The following is a 23,117-nucleotide window of genomic DNA, read 5'->3' on the forward strand; positions in this document are numbered from 1 at the left end:
TTACTGTCTTTTTTAGGTTAATACTTCAGTGAGTTAGTAGGTATCTGACTCATCAGTTGTGGCGGATCTGTTCAAGGTTTAAACACCATGCTCTTCTGTTTTTATCATTGAAGAGTTTTTTGAGCCTGTAAATCTGGTTAATGATTCCTATAAATGAGACAGTGGAGAACGAATGATCCTGTTAGCCACAAAGGTATATGCAAAAGGCATACTGTTGTTCATCCTAGTTTTAGCTTAGTATATTCCCTGAAGACTTTCAAGTATCAGCCTTGAAAGAACAGTGCAGATGGAAAAGAGAAATAAAAGCATCCACTTGGCCATCTTTTTTCAAAAGAGCTTTGTGTCCACAAAAGGTTACCTAGAGGTGAGGAACTGCAGTGATGGTTTGCTTTCTTCCAACTAAGTCGCAGTACTTTTGAGCCCAGAATGTGCTGAGATTAAACGTGAGGTTTTTCTTTTTTCCTTCTCTCACCCTTTACCTCTTCCATCCTGAAGGAATGTCTGTTAATAGCTGAGGTCAGTTGCAGAGATACAGTTAATGAATCCATTTTTATTTTCTATAGAACTGATAGACTTTAAGACAAGAAGAGTCGCAGCATTCAGAAAAAATCTGGTGGAACTAGCAGAACTGGAATTAAAGCATGCTAAGGTAACTGTGATCCTTTTTGGCCTATATTTCAAGTAATTTTGAATATTGTATGCTTGATTAACCAAAATGATGGTACACATTTCACATTCAGGAAGATGAATTGTAAGTTAAGTGTTGTCCAGAAAGATGAACTTTCTTTAATAAAAGAGAAAATGAAGTGCAGGTGAATTGCCTCTGAGAGATTGGTGTGCTTGAGGTGCCTTTGGAAAACTCATATCCTGGAAGAAAATTTTGCCTTCATTTTTATGTTTATTTGGTTGTTTGATATTTACAGCTGCAGAATTTGAAAACTTAACTATTTTTTGAACTTCATCTCACCATTTCACTGTGAGATAGGAAGTGGTTTCTCCTGTTAGCCAGATTTTGGGACTTGTTGGATAGGATATTAAGCATGAGATCACACTCGCCTGTTTGGTATGATAAGTACGCTTTTTGAACCTTTTTGCCTTTAAACTTTACACCATTAACAAAAGAAGCATGTTTCAGATAGCTTTTTCAGGAAAATAAATTTTTGTGGGAAACTAAGAGGCCTATATTGTCCTTAAATTTCACTTATGTATTTGATTTAATGGACAACTACAATGGTCTCTTATTTGAACAGTCTTATACCTGGAGGCAGCTTTCTTATAAAAATCAGTTCTTCAGCATTTCTCTTCAAAACTTAAACTGCATTGGTTAGGAAGCTGTGAATTAAGTCAGAATATATCTGTTGAAAGGACTTATTAAGAGGTGTATTGCTGGTTTTATACTCTTTTCAGTAGCGTTGGTGGTGTTATTCTTCATTCTGCTAAACCCATTGCTTATAAAACCAATGCACTGTAATGCAATGGTTGTTTGGGGGACTTTGTTTTAAAATACCTTTGTAGGTGTAAGTTCAGCTTAATGAGATATTTATGTATTGCTGGTAAAGCATTCAGTAATGTATGGAACACATGACTCCTTTTTCAGATGAACAGTCCTTACTTTAAATAGTCCTAACAGTCTTATTTGCAACAGTTTTTATTGATTTGCCATGTTGTGTTTTAGTAAGGGAATGCTTTGGTCCTGCTTCAGTCATTGACTCTTCATCATCTCTTGTAACTGACTCTTGCTGAAGTCTCCACATGCCTTGAAGTGGAATACTTAGACAATGTCTCTGTCTTCTGAAGTATCCTTAAAGAGTCACTTCTTTTAACTGTCCATGTCACAATGTTGGAGTAATACTCTCTTGAAGTTTGACAGCTAGTAACTGCGGAATGCAAGGGAAAGATGCTTAATTTCTATAGCTTGGTATGTGCTTCCTGTGTATACCTGGAAGCGCTTGAAGATTTTCAGCTTTCGTTTGTTGCCACAGCTTGTGTTTAACATGCATTTCTTTGAATAGTCTGTTTGTGACTTACCTTGTCTTAGTAAATTTACTAACAAGGAGTCCATGAAGCTGTAATAGAAGCTTTGAATTGTAGTTCTTGTACTTTTTAAGTTGAATTTTTTTTGCTGACTCTTTTCACCTACTTCATCATGGAGCATGTTCACTAGACAGTTTTGAATCTTTAAAGCTTTGCAATAATTAAAGGTCATTTTGACTAAGAAGGATAAATCTTGAAACATTAACAAATACTGTAACCTGTTGAATGAAAGGATGTTTCATTTCTCACTAGGTTTGAAAGCTCTCTTTTTTTCAATGCCACTGTTTAATTTCATTTAAAAGCTAAGCTACTACAGATGGATCAGTTGGTTGCTGTGTTTTTCTTTCTGTGAATTCTGGGTTTGATTACTACAGAATTTACAAGTACAGTATATTGTATTTTTCAACATTTTGTAATGGGGATTGTTCTTATTAATGCAATAACTAAGGTATTCGAAGAAAGTCTTATAGATAGGTTTTTATTAGTCTGTATGGAGTATTGAAGGATGAAATGGTTTGGTGGACGCTTTCTAGGTTAGTTCCATAAAAGGAAGAAAGAATATATTAAAAGACTTTTTTTTTTTTTTTTTTTTAAATGTAATATTGTGCCCTGATGTGGGAAGACCAATGCTAAAGGAATATGACTGAAATGCAAGTCATGAACAGTGTTCCCGTTAAAAGGAGTAGGTAGCCCTGTTTTTGATTGGGCTAAGCGGGTCTTGTAGACACCTAATTCCTCTTGAAGTACAGCCAGAAGAGGACTAGTAGAAGCATAAGTGAAAGCTGTGTTTTTCATGTAGGTAGTCAATTAATTCCATCAGATCAAAAGCCCCCTGCTTCTAGGTTCTTGGCAAAATACTTTGCCTGATGCTGGCGATCTCTGTCTCTGCTTTTTCACCTACTGGAGGCAGGCATGTGAAGTCTTAGTAGCAACAAAATGGCAATTGCTCGGTGAATGGACTGTGGAGCACAGCACTGACAAACTTTGCAACATGACCTGTTACCCAAGTCTTAAGTGTTTCCTTCCAGTGAAAATGCTAAGTTGGGAAGAGGTCTGGGAACAGGGGGTACCCACTGCCGCAGCCTTTTGCTAGAAGTCTTCTATTATGGGTTGTTTTTTTCATTAGTGAGTGCCTCCAGACTAAATGCCATGCAGATACAGCTGTTTCTGAATCAGTCTAGCCATGTGTCTTCTGGACTTGGAGTTACCTCACACAAAAAACATGGAGGTGAAATATGATGTAGCAGTGGGTGTTGAACTCACGTGAGAGGCTCTTTTGGAGGAATTCAGACACAGTGAAGGCTGCTGCTTGACTTGCTGTTTACTTGCTCTCTGTGGAAATAAAACCACAAATCCCAAAATACAGAGGTTGCTGCACAGAAGAAGTCAGAGTGACCAAGGAATTGAGAGAAGGTTCTGAGGCACAGCTTGCATTTTGTGAGCTATACCTGCCTGTAGCTCTAGAAGACTTGAGGGCCATAGGGAATAAAGTCAGTAAATCAGGGACACTGTATGTACAAATTCTAAGTAAACCCTCTCTGCCCAATTATGTTCATACTGCTTCCCTCTAACATACTTCTTGGAAGTATTGTAAATATCCTCTTATCCTTTTGAATTACAACTCCAGACTTTTGAAAAAGCTAAAAATCAGTTGATTTTGTGGGTTGAGTTTGCTTTACATTGATGAAAGGGCAGGCTGCTGCCAGGAAAGATGATGATGCATGACTTCCTTTCCCTTATGTTGGCACAATTATGTGTGCAGCTGCATAGTAAGAAGGCACTGAAAATTGCTCTGGGTTTTCCTAAGCTTATTTTGTTTTGTTTTCACAACATCCCTTGTATCAAAACACACAGTTTTGGCTGCAAGGTCTGGCAATAGAAGAGAGCTGCTGCTAAGATTTATTTAGAATAGCTGCCAAACTGAAGCTTTAGATTATCATTGGTGTGTTACCTACTGTAAACATATTGTTTCTGTGGCCATTCTGGCTGATTATCCCCTAGGTAGTGCTTAGCTTGTTTTGCTAGCTCTGTGTTTCTTCATGACTTAATGCAGCTGTAGCTAATGTAAGACCTGAATAAGTGTTTGGCCATTTTGGTGCAAAAGCTGCATTTGGTATACTGTTCAGTATTTTAAGTGGTTGGATATTCCTGGGTTGGACTTCATGTTCTGGAAGAGAGGTTTGAGAGCTGGTGAAACTGCTAAGGTTATAATCATATACTTAGAACATTCATAGCCTTGGCTGTACATTTAGAGTCTTTTGACATGTGAATTGTGACTGAGTAAGACAGCCACTTCCTTTACGTAAGTAAACAGAAATGTATATTTTCCACAAATATTAATATATACACTCTTGCCTCTCTGGGTTTTTTTTGGAAAAAGAATTTCTTGTGTTACTAGTAACAGATGTCTGTTTGGAACTGTCAGAAGAAGGAAGTAAGCAAAATGCAGTGCTAAGGGATTTGCTGAAATGTTTTGTCAGTAATTCTTCCTTTCCTGAAAAGGATATTTCTGTCACTGTGATTCTGGCAATAATTTTCATATCTACAGCTTAGGAGTGTGAAGTGGCAAGAAACACTTTTCTGAATCTGAATGTTTTGGACTTTCTCAAGCTGTGATGATGTAGTTCAAGTATGTCAGATACTGCAGCCACAAGGAGTAATGATTCACAGCTTCTATTGTCCTTGATTTTTATAATTTAAATAAGGTTCTTGTGAACTTTGTAAATTTGATCTAATGAAAATGAATTATGTGCCTATTTGGAAAATTTTACTAGACTGGCTGGCTTAGTCTGGAAATGACTGAGGTGTAAAGGATATTGTGATGGTTTAACCTCAGCTGGCAACTCAGAAAAGTGAGGAAACTCCTGGGTTGAGTTAAAGACAGTTTAACAGGGAAAGCAAAAGCCATGCACACAAGCAAAGCTAAACAAGGACTCTACTCACTGCTTCCCATGGGCAGACAGGTGTTCAGCTATTTCCAGGAGTGCAGGGCCCATTATGTGTGACAGTGATTTGAAGACAACAGTCTGAATGCTCCCCTCTTCCTTCTTATTTCCCCTATCTTATATACTGAGCATGATGTCATATGGTCTGGAATGTCCCTTTGGTCACTTGGGGTCAGCTGTCCTAGCTGTGTCCCCTCCCAGCTCCCATGCACCTCCAGCCACTTTTCCAGCGTGCCAGTACAAGAAGCAAAAAAGGCAGAGTAAGAACTGCTTGGCAATAATGATGTCATCTCTATGTTATCAACACCATGTTCAGCACAAATCCAAAAAACACCTCCGTATTAGCCACTGAGAAGAAAACTAACTCTACCCCAGCCAAAACCAGAACAGATGTCTCTGTAACTTTTTTTTTTTTTTAAGAGTGCTACATAATGGTTTGTAAATTACAAATACACTTCATTGTTTTGTAATAAGATGGCCAAGAGATTATTGTCATACTTTAGTTACAGGTAATGTGTGCAGTCCATAAGTGTACTTCAGACTGAATTCCATTTGAAGACTGAAGACTTCAGACTGAAGTATTCCTTTCAATTCATTAGTTCATTACAGTCAATTATCAGCTTTTCAATAACAGAGATCTTAAATTTATGAATCCTGTACACCATGAAGATGGGCCACCCAGTCCCCCTGTATCTTGCTTATCTAGAGCCTGTTCATATCACCAAATAACAAACTTTCAAAAAAATAGCTTGTGACTCTCCTCTGCCAGTACAGACATAAAGAGACAAAAAAGCTGTTGAAGCTGTAACTGAAATTGCTGCCTTCTTGATAAGACTGAGAAGATTTCGTAGGCATAACTGGGAATCTGCTTTCAAGCCTTTAAATCAGTTAATTACTTAATCTGGATTATAAGAACCTGAAGGGAGCATCACATTATGATTTACCTTTTGGGGCTGAGGAATTGAATGTCTTGCTTATTGATCACAAGTCGCTTGTAATGCTTTTAACTGAAAAAGTAATTACAAATTCTTAAGGACTTCTGTGGGCTGTTTATAAAAGGCATGCAAATCACAGATACATGCTTTTGTGTGTCTGAAGTTTTCTTTATATGTTTCTTTTTTGATTCAAAAAATGTTTTTAGAAGTCAGCAGTTTCTTCCATGTTCATAACTGGGCATTCAGACTGCTTTGTTCCTGCGTTTTATCTGAATCTTAGTGCAATTACTCTTAACACTCTCAACAGCCCAACATTTTTTTCTTACGTAGTGATTTCAGATTTGGGAACAAATGTAGTACAGGTATTTCATAGTGAATAGCTGGTAGTTTAAAGTGATATGAGCATAAATGAATGCACATATGAATACTGTGTTGTTTTGGTAGGTTTTTTTTCTTGCAAAGTGAATTCTGGCTTGTCAGTCACATTTGCTTAGTTCACAAAGGTATCAGTTCTCTCAATTCATTCAGGTACCTGAAAATCAGTCTGTATATTTTGATGGTAGAGTCAGAATGCTTTAAATAAGATTAAAAACTGTATTTGGAAAGAAGGCCAGAGCTTGGCTTAGAGTTCAGTTAATGTTCTGATAATCACTTCTGTAGCTCCAGCTGCAATGGCTAAACTCAATTTGATGGCTAAATCACCTGGCTAAGCATGTAAATCAGTCAGCAGTCTTTCTTACGCTGTCTTTGTCCTCCTTGAACGAAGCTGTCAGCTCAAATGGCTGCTGTAAGCAGGGAGATCCTGAGTGCTATGAATTGTTTAATATTTGTTGATGAATGCACTATTCAGTGTAACACATGAATACTTATACTTTGGGAATCTCATTCCAGAGGCAGAGCAATGGTCCTGCTATATAAAATATTTTAAACTTTGCAACTGTGAATTTCATTGCTGAGAGAGTGCTCTGCAGTGAATACGTTTTGTGGCCAGACTAGACCTCTAGGAAGAAATATGAAAGAGTATTAGCTGCTTATTTTTGAACCACAAATTTATTTCCATGACCCTATATTCCTACCTTTAAAAAAACTTTTAATACAAATATATATTTTTCCATAAGTTTAAAACCTGTCTATTCTTCTTTAATGGTGTCATTGATGTTTAAAGAACATTGTTCTGTCACAAGCATAAAAGAAAGAAGACAAATGTGGTGATATTTTTCTTTATTTTTACAGGGTAACTTACAGCTTCTGCAGAGCTGCCTGGCAGTGTTAAATGGTGACACATAAGCTACGTTCCGTCCTCCCACTAACAAGGGCTGCCCTCCTCTGGATTTTGTTTTCATGACTTTAAATAGGCATTTACAGTTCCCTGGAGAAAACTTTTGACAAAGTGCACATAAGCAAGCTTCTTCTTTCGAAAGAATTAAACACCTGAAAGTAGCTCCAGATTATATGAGCCGCATACTTGTTATACATACATATTCATGTTTATTTAATCATTATACGCTTTCATTGTTCAGAAACCAAATGCTCGGGTTTTGTGAAAATAGCCAATATAATAATGTTCATGTTATGAATACTATGATACGGCTGCAATCTTATTTACCTTTGTAAGTAATTTCTGAAGATTACCATTTGAAGCACATTGTTCAAATGGCCTAAGTATTACCATTAGATATTTGAATATTGTTACTATAATGGCATTGTATACACTGTCTTAGTTTGTTGTTTTTTTTTTTTTTCCATGTACTTATATCAAAAAACTTATCTTTTTTTCAATTGTGAACATTTCTTAGAAATTTTGGAGAACTTTGTGTAACCTTTATAACTATGATTTAAAAAGAAAAGCAGATGCATTAGTATGTTTGCCTTAACTTGTAGACTAATCCAATTATTGTAAAATAAACCATGAAATCAGTGATTTTTCTAAAATGATGCAGACACTATCATCTATAAGCTTAGTATTTTCTAGTAAATTAGATTCATTTTTTTTCCCCTATTCATTTCATCATGTAAAAAACATTGACTAAGTATTGGATTGGTTGGATACTACTTGCCCAGTACTTTTTCACTTGCATTCTCAGGTTTTATCTGTTTGTCTGTGACTTTCCTATCCAGCATACTTAAATTGTTTTGAGCTTGGTGGCTGACTGCAATTTCTTTGGCAAAAATACGTTTGAGAGAATTTCATGGGTTTCTTCCAAGAAAGGGGAAATAAAGTCGCAGAAGGGGGTTCAGAAGGTGCATAAAATATCAGTGAAAAGTAGTACTGCCCCACTGTGATACAAATAAAATGTTTTGCTTCAGGAAAAAAGTGAAGGTAACCCCTATAAAGGAATCTGTGAACAAAGAATCTCATTCTGCTAACTGGACATAAGACTTAGATCTATGAGTCCAGTATTTATTTTTAGTTGTATTGATAGTTCTCCCTTTCTTGAACTATGACCCTTTCCCAAGAGGTGCTGCTATGTTGTGTAATTTCACGATGTCATAAAATTAGGTTTGATGAAGAGATGAACTGCTCTTCACAGTGGGCTTGCTGCTTTATAAGCAATACATATGCTGTTTGTAGGCTTTCAGTGGAGCAGTGAAGTTTGGGTGATCGGTACGGTTGGAAATGGGGATCAGTGTACGTCAGTGTCTGTGATTACAAACGCCCTGTACTGCCGCACAGAGGTGTGTGTTTGTTTTGTTTTTCTCAGTGTGAATTGCACAGTGTAGTGTACTTACCCTCCTGCCTTGCACATCAAAACATTGCAAAAGCAGAGAAGTTTGCATTGTGCTTTGATTCATGTACTCGTCACCTCAGGCTTCGGTGACCAGAGCCCAGTGGGTCTTGGCAACTTACCTAGTACAGAGAGTATTCCCAGCAATGCCTACTACACTAATACTGTGCTGTTCATCTTCTAGATATAACAGGTATAATTCCTAAGGAACTCATCTATAAATAGACTACAAGGGGCAACGACGACAATGTATATATAGTTAACAATATTGTAAATATTTTAAGTAGGATGTGGGAACAGTTTTTAGATTAGCCCTCGCTGTTGAGTGTTACTAGCTCATTAAATTTTTTCCAAGCCTCTTGGTATTGGGTGTGTCTCTTAAAGCTCTAACTCTGGTTCGGTGATTCTGGAAAAAAAGTGCTTAAAACGTAACCCGACGACTTGCAACTCCAAGGAGAAAAGGGAGAAGACGCGCTTGCCCACTCCTGGCGGCCGGGGCCCCGCTCCGGGCCGGGCCTTGGCGGCGGGCGCGGCTCTCCCCGGCGGGGCGGGGACAGGAGCGCGGCCGGGCGGGGCGGGGCTCGGCCGCCGGAAGCCGCCGGGAGCCCGGAAGGGGCCGGCCCGGAGCGGGCCTGGCTGCGGCTGCGGGCGCGCGGCGGTGCCGCCATGAGCCGCCTGCGGGAGGAGGATGATCCGTACGTGGTGGAGGAGCCCAGCGACGAGGAGCGAGCGCTCAGCAGGTGCTTGGAGCTGCCGGCCGGGGGTGGGCTCGGGCCCCGGGCCCCGCTTGCCGTGTGCTGGCCCGGGCGCGCAGCGACGCCGGGGGTGCCAAGCCGTGAGAGCCGGGGCACTCGCCCGGCGCTGGGTGGGGAGCCCGGGCTGCCCGCGGAGTGCAGGAGGATCGGCTGCACATCAGCCGCGGCGATTTCCTTTAAACCGGCCTATTTATATTTCTGACCTCACAGCTCCCTGCGCGGAGCGAAAGCTGCAGGGGCATTGTGGCAGGCCGCACGCACTCGGCTGAAGCTCCTTTGCGTTTAAACCAGTGTTTTAATACCTCATAGCTAATAAAGTGGTTTAATATATACATTGCCCATAAACATGGGAGTAGGTGCTTTCCAGTGCACCCGCACAATTCAGATGTTCGTTCTCCAAATGACTATGTCCACATTTTAGCCTATTGGTAATAATTAGGTGTGTACCGCTTAAACGTTTGTAGCTCAGAGGATGAGGTGGATGTGCTCCTACATGGCACTCCTGACCAGAAGCGGAAGCTGATACGGGAGTGCCTGACTGGTGAGAGCGAGTCTTCCAGCGATGATGAATTCCAAAAGGAGATGGAAGCAGAACTGAACACCACCATGAAGACTATGGAAGGCAAATGGACATCACCCGAAATGGGTAAATCACGCTTAACACCTGCTTGCATATGCAATCATGAGTTATGTTTTAGTGGCCAAATCATTTTTAGGTTTTGGTTGTCTGTTTAAGAATATGTCGTAATATTTACATCACCATGTCCATACAGCACAGAATAGGAATTTTGGTGCAGAGTGGCTGTGACTTCTTGGCAGTTCATGTAGGTCTTTTTTGAAGTTCTCTGGCCCTGAAATTTTGGGGGACTTTTTTTAGTGAACTTAATCAAAGTTTGTGAAACAATGTGCCACAACTGTGTTTCTTTCACATCACTAAGGATGTCTTGTGTGTATTATGTAGGGCAGAGACAGGCATATTTGATGGTGTCCTCTGTGTCTAAAGGGAGTGTTGGGAGAAACTTTCCTTCAAATGATATCTGAGGTTCATCTTCTGAGGAGAGGGAGTAGCTGTGCTCTGAGAATGAAGTAACACAAGTGATGTGAATAATAAGGGGGTGGCAATAAACTGGGAGAGCTGTTACTTAACACACCCACGTGGAACAAAACAGTCTGGACAGAGTAACTTGAAAGTAAAGGTTTCTTCTGGGCTATATACTGGCTGTCCTTTTAGTGGGGTGTTATTACCACTTCTAATTTCACCTGTAGGTACTTCCTCAAGTACTGGGCTGACTGGATCTTCCAGCACTTCAAAATACTATGATGACATTTACTTTGATTCTGATTCAGAGGATGAAGATAAAAAAGGTAAATGACAGGGGCAAGAGGAGGGCGTCTTTGCAGTACCACTCACTCTCTCAGATCCTGTAAAATCCTCTTGGGATTGTCTAGAGGCTGTTTTTGAAGGCAGCATTTTTGAGGGGAATTACCAGCCTGTATCATCTCAGTGTAGCGGCTGCAATTTTATGATGCATCCCACTGTAATGCTTTGGGGTCATACACTTGGAGGAGAGATGAACCATGTATTCAAGTTTCAGTTTAGATTTATTGCAAGGATGGAAAATGAAAATTGGAAATTCTATATTTTTATAATTTGTGTCTAATGGATGTAACATGTTCTTGCACAAATTTTTCCAGATACACAGGATATCCGGAAAAACAGAAAACATCAGCAACGTCGGATTCTCTCCAACGATGAACTTCTGTATGACCCAGAAGAAGACAATAGAGACCAAGAGTGGGTTGATTCACAGAGGAGGGGGTAAGCAACCATAAATATTTGAATTGTAAGGTGCTTAACATCAACTGAAAATTTTAAATGAAAATGGCAAATGTAGAGAAAAGGCAAATGCTGTCAAATCCATGCAATGAAACTATTTTTATATATAAACTTAAAGCATAAGAAACTTAAAAGCCTGTAAAAGGTTTTAAGTGTATGTAATAGAAGTTGAGTCTTTAAAACTACACAAAACTTTAAAATTTTTAAAATCAAGATTTCCAAATTCTGTAACTCAGTTTTGTCTGTAGATCTCATCTAAACAACCATGTTGTGAATTAAAACGTTGCAAGATTATTTAACTGCTGATTAATGTTTGTTCCTGATAAATACTGTATTTCTAATTTTGGAAAACTTTGAATTTAGTAAGCCATAAAATGTTCAGAGGAAACAGGAACAATACAAGACTACTTTAATGGAGGTTTTTTGAAGGTTGAAGTAGAAAAATGGTTGGTGAAGCAGAAGTAAAATTTTCCACTTAAATCTGTTGAATAAGATAACGAATGTTGCCTGCAGAGATCGCACTTGAGATACCTGCTTTGTCAGAGGAGAGGCTTATTAGGCACAAATTCTCCTGCTGGATGTATTTGTCTCACCAAATGAAAAAATTCTGTAAATCAAAAGATACTGGTATGTGTTTTCCCCCTCACCTTCTCATTTACGCTGAGTTAATGGAAAAGGTGTCCAGAAAGAGCCCAGTATTAATTAGTGTATTTTAATGCAAGGAAAGATTTGACATTGAATTAATAAGACCAACAGTAAGGGCATGTAATTTCACATTTTGTCTCTGCTTCCTCCCCACTCGAATTGGTAGGTACCGTAACCAGAGAAGAGCACCACAGCAGCGGCAAGCAAAACCTGCAGCTGTTCCAAATAGTGATGCTGTTCTGAACTGCCCTGCTTGCATGACAACATTGTGCCTGGACTGCCAGAGGTAACAACAGTGAACAATAAGGGGTCTTCTTGTAATTTCATTTTTTTTTGGTCAGTAGTATTGTTAGTATATTCAGTTTGATCTGTGGATTTTTATCAACTCTGTCTTGCAAGGTGGCCCTAATAAAGAGAAGGCAGGTAAATGTCAGTCAGATTTAGGGTTGCATGCTGGTTTGTAAGGATGACAATCAGTTTAACCTGCATTGTGGAGATGTGGAATAGGGTAGAACATTAGCATAGTGGAGAAGGTAAATTTAAAAATAAAATAATAATCGTGGAGACTCAACAGGTATTTCAGGCTGATTTGGGATTTTAGAGATACCTGTCTATATATATTTTAGTTTGATGTTTAGAGGCATAAAACGATTCCAGGTTATTTTTGTCTAAAAATGCCTTGTTAAAGGAGGATTAGGCAAAGTAAAGATAGTATGTTCTTCATTGGTTTGAGTCTTAGCAGTTATGGTTTTGAGTGTAGTTCCATTTAAAAGTGCCAGGAAGGTATTTAGCTGAGAATCCACAGGGTGTTTTGTTGGATACTCTTCAGTATCCGACTGCATTGCAGGCCTAGTTAGTGCTGCTAACCCATGCTGTGTGTGGAAAGTACTCTAGGACTGGGAGTAAAGTAGAAAGAAATCTTCTGAAACGAGGAATAAAATACCTGTCATTTATTGAATATTTCTGGTGATTGAGGATGAAATTCCACAGCAGCCTAAAATCATCTAAGTACTGGGTCCTGTTTTCCTCTGGTTTTGCTTTGCTGGCTCTGGTACTCCTTGACCTTGGTTCTATAGTTAAGTATTTCAGTTTGCTATGCTGACAAAAAACTCTGTATTTTTATTGTCAGATTGGTCTTTCCTAGGTTTTATCCACTGAAATAGCTCAGCACAGTGTCATACAAGCAATAAGCCAGCAGAATTCGAGATTGGACTTCTGTAGCTGCTGTTGTGTTTGTTCAGGCTGCTGTAAAATTGCGGCCTGAGGGACATTGTGTTAAATTGAACTACAGTACCGAATTTTGCTACATACTCCAGATATACAGTTGTTAAGACTGATGACAGCTGAAATTTTGGTTTATGTTTTATTACAGACATGCTGCTTCTAGTGTGATATGTCAATGATATTATTTATAAATAAGGAATTTCAGACTTGCACAATATTTTGGGATGTCAGTGCCAGTAGTTGAGTCATTCACACTCACAGCTTCCTGATCTTTTGCCTGGTATGAGCTGCATGTAGCAGTGCATAATGCTGCAATACCAAAACCATTGTACTCCAGGGTGTTTCTTTCAGCAACAGACAGTACTTTTTAAAAATGCCTTAAAAAAACAACAGATGGCTGCAGTTCTATGTTTTTATTATTTTTGTAGCTGTGACTTCTGTTTATAAAATTCCTATTTATTTGGCTTTTAGCCCTTTGGCATGATACTTCCTATCTTTAATCCCACTTTCAGTGATGGTAACAGATTTCTTGGAAGCAGAGTTGTATGAATGGTATGACTTGCATTTTCTCCCCCTTTCCATAGACACGAATCTTACAAAACACAGTACAGAGCAATGTTTGTGATGAACTGCGTTGTTAACAAAGAGGAAGTGCTGAAATACAGAAAGAAGGTAAAGAGAAGTAAGAAAATGAAGTACAGCAAAGAAATTGGCTCTACACAATCAAATCAAGAAGAAGAGGAAATATATCACCCAGTATTATGTACTGAATGCTCAACTGAAGTAGCAGTAATGGATAAAGATGAAGTTTTTCACTTCTTCAATGTTCTGGCCAGCCACTCCTAATGTACAAATGCAGGAGAAAAAGTTTGTGCTGTTTTTAAGAGGGTGAGAAGTGTTAGAAATGCAGACACACTCACCTTTTTTAAAATGTGGTCTTATAAATGTACATTTTCATCTAAGAACTTTATAATGGTTGGACTTTTTGCAAGGTTTATAAAAGGCATACAGTTAACTGTGTGTATATAGAGTAATATTCTTTCCCACCATCGGGCGGTTGTATCATTGGAGATTAAATATTTTGTAAATACCATGTAAGATCTGTATATTACAATCATTCCCTGTATATATACTATCCATTCATTATCTCAGTGTGCATTAGAACGGCTTCTTGGAATAAATACTTTATAGTAACTGATTTTCATGGCGGCATTGGTTATATTTATAGCAAGGGATAAACAATGTACAGTGTGCTTGATTTGCACACGTGGTCTGTGTTACGGTTTTACCCCAGCTGGCAACTAGGCCACACAACTGCTTGCTCACTCCCCCCACCCCCTCCCCCAGTGGGGAGGAAGATTTGGACCTGCAAACCCATGGCAAGAGGAGCCCACACTAGAGCAGGTGCTCTGATAGAACTTGTGACCCTGTGGCAGACCCACGTTGGAGCAGGCTGTGCCTGAAGGACTGCACTCCGGAAAAATGACCCGCATAGGAACAATTTGGGAAGAATTGTTGCCCGTGGGATGGACTCGTGTTAGAGAAGTCAGTGGAGTACTGTTTCCTGTGGGAGGTACCCTACACTGGAGCAGGGGAAGGACTTCTCCTGGAGTAGTGGCAGGAACAATGAGTGATGAACTGACCATTCCCTGTCTCCTTGCACTTCTGGTGTGGGAGGAAGTAGAGCCCAAGAAGGAGGGAGAGTTTGGGGAAAGAGTTTTTAAGATTTATTGTGCTTCTCATTGTCCTGCTCTGATTCTCTTAGTAATAAATTCAGTTAATATCACCAAGTTCAGTGTGTTTTGCCCACAATGGTATTTGGTGAGTGAGATCTCCCAATACTTAACTCATGGACCTTTTCCTGTGTTCCCCCTGTCCATTTGCAGAGGGGAGTGATAGAGCAGCTTTGGTGGGTGCCGGGTCTCCTGCCAGGGTCAATCTCCTCACAACACAGTTGCTCACCACCTGCTGACTAAGAGCCAGCTTGTCATTGAACAGTGACCATCTGCCTTCCAGGTAACTCCCCCAGTTTATATACTGGGCATGATATTCTAGGGTATGGAATATTCCTTTGTCCAATTCGGTCACTGGTACTGGCCACGCTCCCTCTCAGTTTTTTGTGGAGCTCCTCACTGGCAGAGCATGAGGCGCTGAAAAGTCCCTGACTTACCCTAAGTACCACTTAGTGTTTTGCCAGTGAGCAGGGTCAGAGACAGACACAAACAGACACCAACTTAAGGAACAGTGTAATTTACTATAATGCAAAACTGCAAAGAATCACAAAAGGATAGGCTAGGCAATGCTCATAATCCTTAGCAAAGAATTACAAAAGGATAAGATAAACAATGCACCTAATTGTCAGTTGCCTTTGATACTATACTCTCCTAATACGGCCTTACCAGGTTTTTAGATATGGAAAGGTAAATACATGTTTTGTCAATAAGTTAATACATATAACAGTACTTCATTAATGAGTGAATATATACATAACATTTGGTTGGAATGTTAATCTAGAGGTTAACTTTGGCTCAGGCCTCAGTCAGGGCTTGTTGTTTGGGCTTTATTACTTAGCAACAACCAAAACATCACAGTGTTCATGAGGACATTATTCTCAGACTAAATCCAAGCTACTGACAAGAATATGAACTCCATCCCAGCCCAAACCAGGACACTCTGATAAAGAAGTTGTCATGATATTTGGATTTTTGGTTCATTAAGATCTCAAAAAACTGAAACATTTCTTTATACAGAGTGGAAGATGAGCTTATATTGATTTAGCTGGCATGGACTGTTCTGCCACTGCCACTATACAAATATGTATATGAAGAAAGTACTGGACTTTATTGTCCTTTTTCCTTATGATGATACATTTTAAGAAGAAATTTTAGAGTCAGATAGACTTTATGCCATAGAGCTAGTTTGTGTGGGGTTTTTTTCTGGTTTTTTTTCCTGTTTCTTTAGTACCTTTACAACTTCTTTATGGAAGCACAAATAGCTTCTGCTAGTTGGTATTTATGTCTATAAAGCCACTGTATTAGTACTGGATCCTTCCCTGTCTTCATTCAGATGTGTGCCCAAGAGGCAAACTCTTGCTTTTTATTAGTAATTAACATCTCTTACAGCTCGGTATTTTTTATCTATACCTTGAACAAGGCTCTATCTGAAAAATTTAATAAAAAATTGTGTTTTGTCTCGTAATAGTACTAGGAATAACTAGTTATATGTGCTTTAAGGAATTGTCAGAGATATTTAAATTTAGGAGATAGAAACCTGAATAACACCTTTTGTGCCTTAGATTATAATCTTCTCTTTGGTAACCTTTTGTAATCCCTGGTGTGGTATTTTACTGATCTACACACACTCATTCTATGCCGTTACAAGAGATTAGGAAGAAATAAACATGCTGGTTCTTCTGATTACATAAGAAAAACACTGAATTACTATCTTCAAATCAGCAGAAACTTAACCTCTGCTTGATGAAGTAGAGAACTGTTGATGCAGGTGTTGAACACGTGGTTGGTCAGTATGATGTGCCTTCCTCTGCATATGCAACCTATGAACAAAATGGAGCTCTACTGGTTCTGAGGCTTGGGATATGCGTGAGACAAGATTTCAGTTTCATCTTTGCTACCTACATTCAGACTCATTAGAGAAGTATCTAACTTGCAACATCAGGTAGCTGTGGGATCATGTGAAGTGGGATAAATTCTTACTGTGTGCCATGAGCCAAGAGGCGGACACAGGAAATTCTGAATGCATGAAGAACTGTTTCTTGGTAGAAGTGTGGAGGACCACGTGTAATAGGCATAATGGTCTGTGCTCTAGAGCATGTTGGCCTCGATTTACCTCCCTTCACATTCCAGGTGAAACACAAAGGCTCTCTGTCGTGTCAAGTTAACGATGTTTGCATTGACCTGCTGGAAACATGAGCACGTGAGAAGGTAGTTCAAGAGCTCAAGTGTCAATGCAGGTGGTACCAGGAAAAACAATTATGTAATAACAGTCCCTAAGCGGAGGTAGAATGGAGCTGGTGAAGGATGAGAAATCATACAGAGGAATAATGTCCATTTCCATAAGGGACTAACTAGCAAAAAAATTTATGAGTATGCACCATACCAAAAAAGTGTAAGGGGCAACCTGCCTGGTGAGTTAGGGCAGATATAGGAGATTTTGAAGCTGGCATGCCTTTAGGCATTACCTTTCTTCTCATCCCAGGTCCTTTCTTGCTTCTGCGTTTTGCTTGCCTTATCACTTGAATTGTAGAGCATCTTGTTAGGAATCATAGGAACAGAGAAGACTGGACCCGTTTGTTCCATGTTTATACAGGTCCCGCAGCTCTGAACGGGAGTAATGCTTTAGTTGTGCTGATACCTCACTTGTCCTTGAACTTTGGACATGTTTATACAGAAAGGCACCTTTCATGATTACCACTGTTTACTCAAGCAGCAACACCAACACAGGACTCCTCCAGCAGCAATTGCAATAAGCAACAGTGGACTTGGATAGTGGCAACAGCTCCCATAGGCAGTTATGCTGGGCTGTTAACTGTGTGAATGGTCTCCTTTCTCCTTGCGTTCAAATAAATCTGTATGGATAAGGTGTGTCTAAATGTCTTCAGGACATTTCAAATCCCATTTGAAATTCAGGAATCAAATCCCACTTCAAATTCCTGCCACACTAAATAGTACAGTCTTAAGGGTTTTTTTTGTCAGCTGCTTTTGTTTTTCATAGTTATCTCCTGATTCTGTAGTTGTATTTTGCAGCTGCGTAACTCAAATGTGCATTCTCCTGTGGTTGTATTTCCTTATTTTTCACTGTATAAATAGCACTGGTGAAGGTAGGGGTGGGATGGCTACAAGGACGGAATCACATTGCTTAGTGACATAATTGCAAATTGATTTACTTAGCAGAGTAAGTATAGTGGGTCAATTCCAGTGCACATCTATGCTGTGCACAGTTGGAATGTACAGTCCGGACTAGTGGCCTGACACGCTCTGCTCATTTAAGGTGCCTGATGATTGTGCACATCCCCTCCCAGCAGGCTTTCAACAAGTACTTTCTACACAGCCAGCATAAACTGCCAAGGGCCTTCCTAATCACATAGTCCCCAACCAGTCAGTGGGAATTTGTCTTTGGCCAAACAGCAGTCGGGGCAGGGGCATCCTATACCTTCTGCTTCCTGGCTCCGAGTGCCTCAGGGTAGTGCAACGTTAGGAACAGTCACAGTAAACAGCTGATTCATCACCTCTTTGTTTTTCCTATTCATATGGATTAATCTCGCCAGAGCTGGCCTATCTTAAGGTCGCATTTATCTAAACCACGTTTTCAGGCGGGCTTTACCCTCTGACAACTCAACGAAGCTGAAGACTCGTGCTGATAATTCTTAACATGTCTCTCATAGGCCCTGCCAAGCACAGGCTTTGGCTCTTCCGTGATTCCCAGAACGTCAATTCAGATTAAACAGGATGGGAGAAGTTAGGCTGCAGCACCGTTTCCTCGGCGCGACTCGGGCCGGGAGGTCACCAGGTTCAGGGTCAGCCGTATAATTTAATCAGATCGGCCCGATGTCGGCGTTCAGCGGGGAGGGCCGGGGAAGCGGTGTGTGTCCCCGCCGCGCCCCGCCGTTCTCCCCCGCTCCGGCGGCACCGGCGGCGCCCCGCGCCATCCCCGCAGGCCGCGGCGCCTCCTTGCCGGTGGCCGCGGCCGCGCGGGCCCGGGGCGGGGCCGGGGGAGGGCGGTCCCGGCCGTGCCGCCCCCGTCTCCGCTCGGCCTGGGCCCGGCGTGGGGCCGCTGGCGGGCGGGGGAGCGCCATGGCGCTGGGCTCGGCGTGGAAGCAGATGTCGTGGCTGTACTACCAGTACCTGCTGGTCACCGCGCTCTACATGCTGGAGCCCTGGGAGCGCACCGTCTTCAGTATCCTTCTGCCGGCCGGGCCTGGCGGGGCGGGGGGTGTGTGCGGGGCCGGGGCTGCCCCCGTCCCTGTCGCGCTGTGTCCGGCGGCGGCTCCGGGGCTGCCCCGAGGCCGCCGGGCGGGTGCGGCGGCTCCGCCGGCCCTGCGCGGCGCTCGGGGAGCGCCCGGGCCGTGGTCGTGCTGCAGGCGCTGCCGCCGGCGGGGCTTGCTGGGCGTGGAGAAGAGTCGGGCCGGGAGGGGAGCGGGGCCGGCCCGGCCCGGGGCAGCCGGCCTGAAGCGCCGAGCGCGGCCAGAGCCCGCGGCGGCCAGAGGGGCGGCAGTCTCCGCTTGGGACCGAGGCTTGAACCCTCCTCACTGGTGGGGAACTCAGCTCCTCACCCTTCCAAACTAACATCCTGCCCGGGCAGGGAATGATTCTCACTGTGCTGTTTCGCATGCTGTGTCCGGGCGTCTGGCAGCCTAGTCCGTTTCTTCTCCGGTATAAGTTTATATCTTTGGATGTAAAGATGGTAGTTCTGTCTATTCCACTGAAATCCCGAGTAGTTCTGTTGTGGTAGTTCTGTCTTTTGCTCTGAAATCCCGAGCTTTCTGTTACGTGTCTTTACTGATTTCTTTTGTATTGTTGCCTAGAGGAAAGTAAATGTGCACGCTGCGAAACCTTGCGAGCCTAGGCTTTCATGCTGCTTTGTCACATGGCTTTTATTACATGGGTATTTAATCCTCGGGCTGGCAAGTTTGCTTGGCTGTTTCAGAGCCGAGGAACTTGATGGATGCTCATGTAAAGGCATCTCTATAAAGACTGATTATAGGCTTGCTTCTTTACATGGCCCTTTCATACAGGCAGTGCATTTTATTAAGTATTGCTATGGCATCACAAGTATTTTTCTCTGAAGTGTGACTATTTCAATCTTGACTTAAAATGATGTCTCAATATGAGTGACCCTGAGCCATCTCCAATTAATGCTGAGAGGTAGAGAGAAAAACTAATTAAAACATTAACATAAAGAAGGGTATGAACAGTAGCAAGAAGCTGCTTTTACTGAGATTTTGCTCAGTTTTGTAAAGAAACCCACATTTGTTATGTAAAAGTGGTTGCCCAAGTTACAGCGGTGTGATCATTTATTTTTCCTGTATCAAGTCAGTAGAAATGAAGATTACTGGAAAAGAGAAGTAGTAAGTTTTTATAGACTTACTGTGCACAATTGTTCAGGTAGGGGTTCTTATGCTGTATTCCTTGTTAACGTACCTTCTTCCTTTTATGCCATGCCTCTATCACTGAGGAAACGTAATTTTTGTTTTCCCTGCAATTATATTAGTCATTAGTCAAGTATTTTTTCCTTTTTACCTTGTTCAAAATATTTAAGTAAATGAAAGTGCGTGCATGTTTGCTTTCATAAAACGTCCATATTCTCGTGGCAAATGTAAAGAGCGGCACACGCGTCGCTTCTGATCTCAGATTAGCACAAATGTTTTTTGTCCTCAAGCTGGATGCTTTGGCTCTAGGTGGATCATGTCTGCCAGGTGCTGTATGGGTGCAGTGCGGACACGGTGGCCTTGGGAACTAATGGCGTGTGGCTGTGCTCCAGTATCAGAAGTGAGCACTGATAGGGAAATGTGGATTTATGAGCTGACCTTCATTTTAGTGTCCCTTACTGTATAATCCTCTGGCACTATAAATATACCAGGCAGCTCTAATCAGTGCACCTCATACCTCTGCTATGCTGTGGGCGAGTCGGTCATAGAGCGCTTGTTACGTTTGTGCTGGGGAGACTTGATTTCAGGAAAGTGCAGAGCACGCACGGCTCCTCTGGTTTCACCTGTGGAAACTGAGTACTGCTGTCTGGCGTTATCGTGCTTGTTAATCTTCAGTGTGTTTTATAGTGTTTCGAGCTAAGTTTACCGAATCTCTGCAGGTAGTTGGATGAAATGAACATATTTTTATTCATTTTGTGTACTTTTGAATTTCTGAAATCTTAAGCTTTGTGAAACCATAATCTTTCAGTAATCTGATGCAAATCAGAATTTGTTTAGATAAAGCTTCAAAAGCCCTAGAGCTTGAAAAAAGTCCAGCTGTACATGTACTTTATAAGTTATTGTCTCAGTTCTCTATATAAGTTTTATAAAAGTTCCCTGTTAGGAGTTCAGCTAGTAAAGTGGCCATCTGCAGATTTTTTAGCTGATAGCTTCACATGAAATTTATTTTGCGGTGCAATCTCCTATAGTAAAGTACTAATGAGTGTGTTTAAGTACACACATTTAAGTGGGCTGATGCTCTGAGGCTTTGTGATTGAAATAGTTAGAAAACATCTAATGCAGTCTGCTTAAAAAGGTGGCCATCCACAAATAAGAACAGTGTTATTCAGTAAGTCTGCTCATATTACTGTAGTTTTGTTTTAGTTAAGATTTTTGGGGCGGTTGACTTTTTTCTGTTAGCTGAATGGGGCTGGCTTCTGCAAGCCTTGCTCAGCATCTGAGAAGATGAATGTGGAAATGTGTCTTTTCTCAGTGCCCATTTTCTGTTCTCCATCACACTTCCCGTGCTCTGGCCTGTCCTCTTTTGTCACTGACAAGGCCGTGGATAACTTGCAAGGCATCCTTTGCAGTTCAGCTGATTGTTCTACTGACATTCTGCTTTTCAGTGTTCAGTAGATTCTTCTGTAGCTTATAATTGCTGAATACCGTTGGTTGTGTCTGTTTCAGAAATGTAATGTTGTAAGATAGTAACCATTAAAGTTTTAATCCTGCAGTTTGTGATGTCTTGTGTGGTTTCTATTTCCAATGCTTTTTTCCTCAACTGTGATTCAGATTCCATGCTAGTTTCCATTGTTGGAATGGCACTGTACACAGGCTATGTGTTCATGCCTCAGCACATCATGGCAATATTGCACTACTTTGAAATCGTGCAGTGACGAAGAACGTATTTTCAAGAAGTAACTGGGCTTTGAAATCTGGTCTACAGAGAAGAATGAACCTCTTAAGTTTTACCAGAATTTCTACTGATGTCCGAAAGACACAATTATGACTCCGAAGACTAGGAAATGAGATATGTAGAGCAGGGACATGAGATGGTCCCCTATGTTGTGTTCATTCCTTTTAATTTTACAAGATATGCCCTTGTATAGTAGTTTTGTCTACTTTAACATTGTGATTGTACTTTGATATCAGTATTTTCTTAACTTTGTGACAGTTTCAATATTGCACTGTGAAAGCTTTTCTTAATTGTAATTTTGAGTAAATCTTAATTGCCTTCTATTTTTAATCAGAAAGTCATCTTATTAAATGGGGCTTAAAGCTTTTGCTATTGTATGGTATGTATTTGCCTGGATATTTCTATTAATGCGTTTTGTAAGAAAATACATCTAGATTCATATTAGAGACATGGATATATTCGTCTAATGCTATTTACAAAAGTTAGTTTGTATGACCGAACTCAGGTGTACTGTTTGCTGTCCAGACTTTGTTCAACGGTATATTTGTGTGTTATCACCTAAATTTGGAATTAGCAATTGTTTCAAGTTTCTGTATTCTACCTGTTGCAGGAGGGAGGGGGAGATGAGGCATTGAAGCAGAGTGAAGACTGCGTTCGTTATGTTTGGAGTAGTGCTGTGGTTCTGGGCTCAATCTGGGTGGAGGGGGAGATGGACTTCTCTTTACTGGCATTGGCCCACATATAGCTTTGGGATAGCACTTTAAATCAACTCTGTTTTTCTAGCTACCAATTCACTTTTACAGGATGCTTTATTTTGTTCCAATGGCTATGGTTTCTGCTGATTTTCACTCAACAGTGTAACTATGTCTAGGTTTTCAAGGGGTTTTTTATTGCTGCTAGTGTTCCAAACATGTTTTCGCTACAAATGACCAAAACATAGGGATTTCAAGGGACTTGAGTTACAACTACAGCAATACGTAGCTGAATACTTGGCTGAAGTCCTGTCTTTTTTTTAATAGGGATTTTTTTCAGTTTTGTATTATGAAATGTAAGATGGTAACAACTTATCTTTCGTAAGTGGACAATTTTTTTGTTGTTGTTGTTTAAAAAATAAAACTTAAAAAGCAGAGCTTTGATGCAAACTTTCTTGGAGAAGTTAATGTGTTTCTGAGTGCT

The 23,117-nt window shown here is 40.8% G+C and overlaps 3 protein-coding genes across 4 annotated transcripts in view; all 3 read left to right on the top strand.

Moving 5' to 3' along the window:
* The window catches only part of SNX6 (sorting nexin 6), a 28,660-nt gene extending 20,813 nt beyond the window's left edge, over positions 1-7,847 (top strand). For both annotated transcript variants that reach the window (XM_040067169.1, XM_040067168.1), the window contains exons 13-14: positions 564-649; positions 7,148-7,847. In XM_040067169.1, coding sequence (XP_039923103.1) covers positions 564-649; positions 7,148-7,201 — 140 coding nt within the window. In that variant the 3' untranslated portion in view covers positions 7,202-7,847. The remainder of the gene's footprint in view (positions 1-563; positions 650-7,147) is intronic.
* A 1,405-nt stretch (positions 7,848-9,252) lies between these two features.
* On the top strand, positions 9,253-14,299 carry EAPP (E2F associated phosphoprotein). The gene is made up of 6 exons (XM_040068515.2): positions 9,253-9,380; positions 9,860-10,041; positions 10,662-10,760; positions 11,091-11,214; positions 12,044-12,163; positions 13,686-14,299. Exons 1-6 carry the CDS (start codon positions 9,307-9,309, stop codon positions 13,945-13,947), a joined length of 861 nt encoding a protein of 286 aa, XP_039924449.1. The 5' UTR covers positions 9,253-9,306; the 3' UTR covers positions 13,948-14,299.
* A 4,534-nt stretch (positions 14,300-18,833) lies between these two features.
* SPTSSA (serine palmitoyltransferase small subunit A) lies at positions 18,834-23,083 on the top strand. Its single transcript, XM_040068513.2, has 2 exons — positions 18,834-19,014; positions 21,818-23,083. Exons 1-2 carry the CDS (start codon positions 18,912-18,914, stop codon positions 21,919-21,921), a joined length of 207 nt encoding a protein of 68 aa, XP_039924447.1. The 5' UTR covers positions 18,834-18,911; the 3' UTR covers positions 21,922-23,083.
* The last annotated feature ends 34 nt before the right edge of the window (positions 23,084-23,117 follow it).

Source organism: Hirundo rustica, chromosome 6 (genome assembly GCF_015227805.2).
Source record: "Hirundo rustica isolate bHirRus1 chromosome 6, bHirRus1.pri.v3, whole genome shotgun sequence".
NCBI lineage: Eukaryota > Metazoa > Chordata > Aves > Passeriformes > Hirundinidae > Hirundo > Hirundo rustica.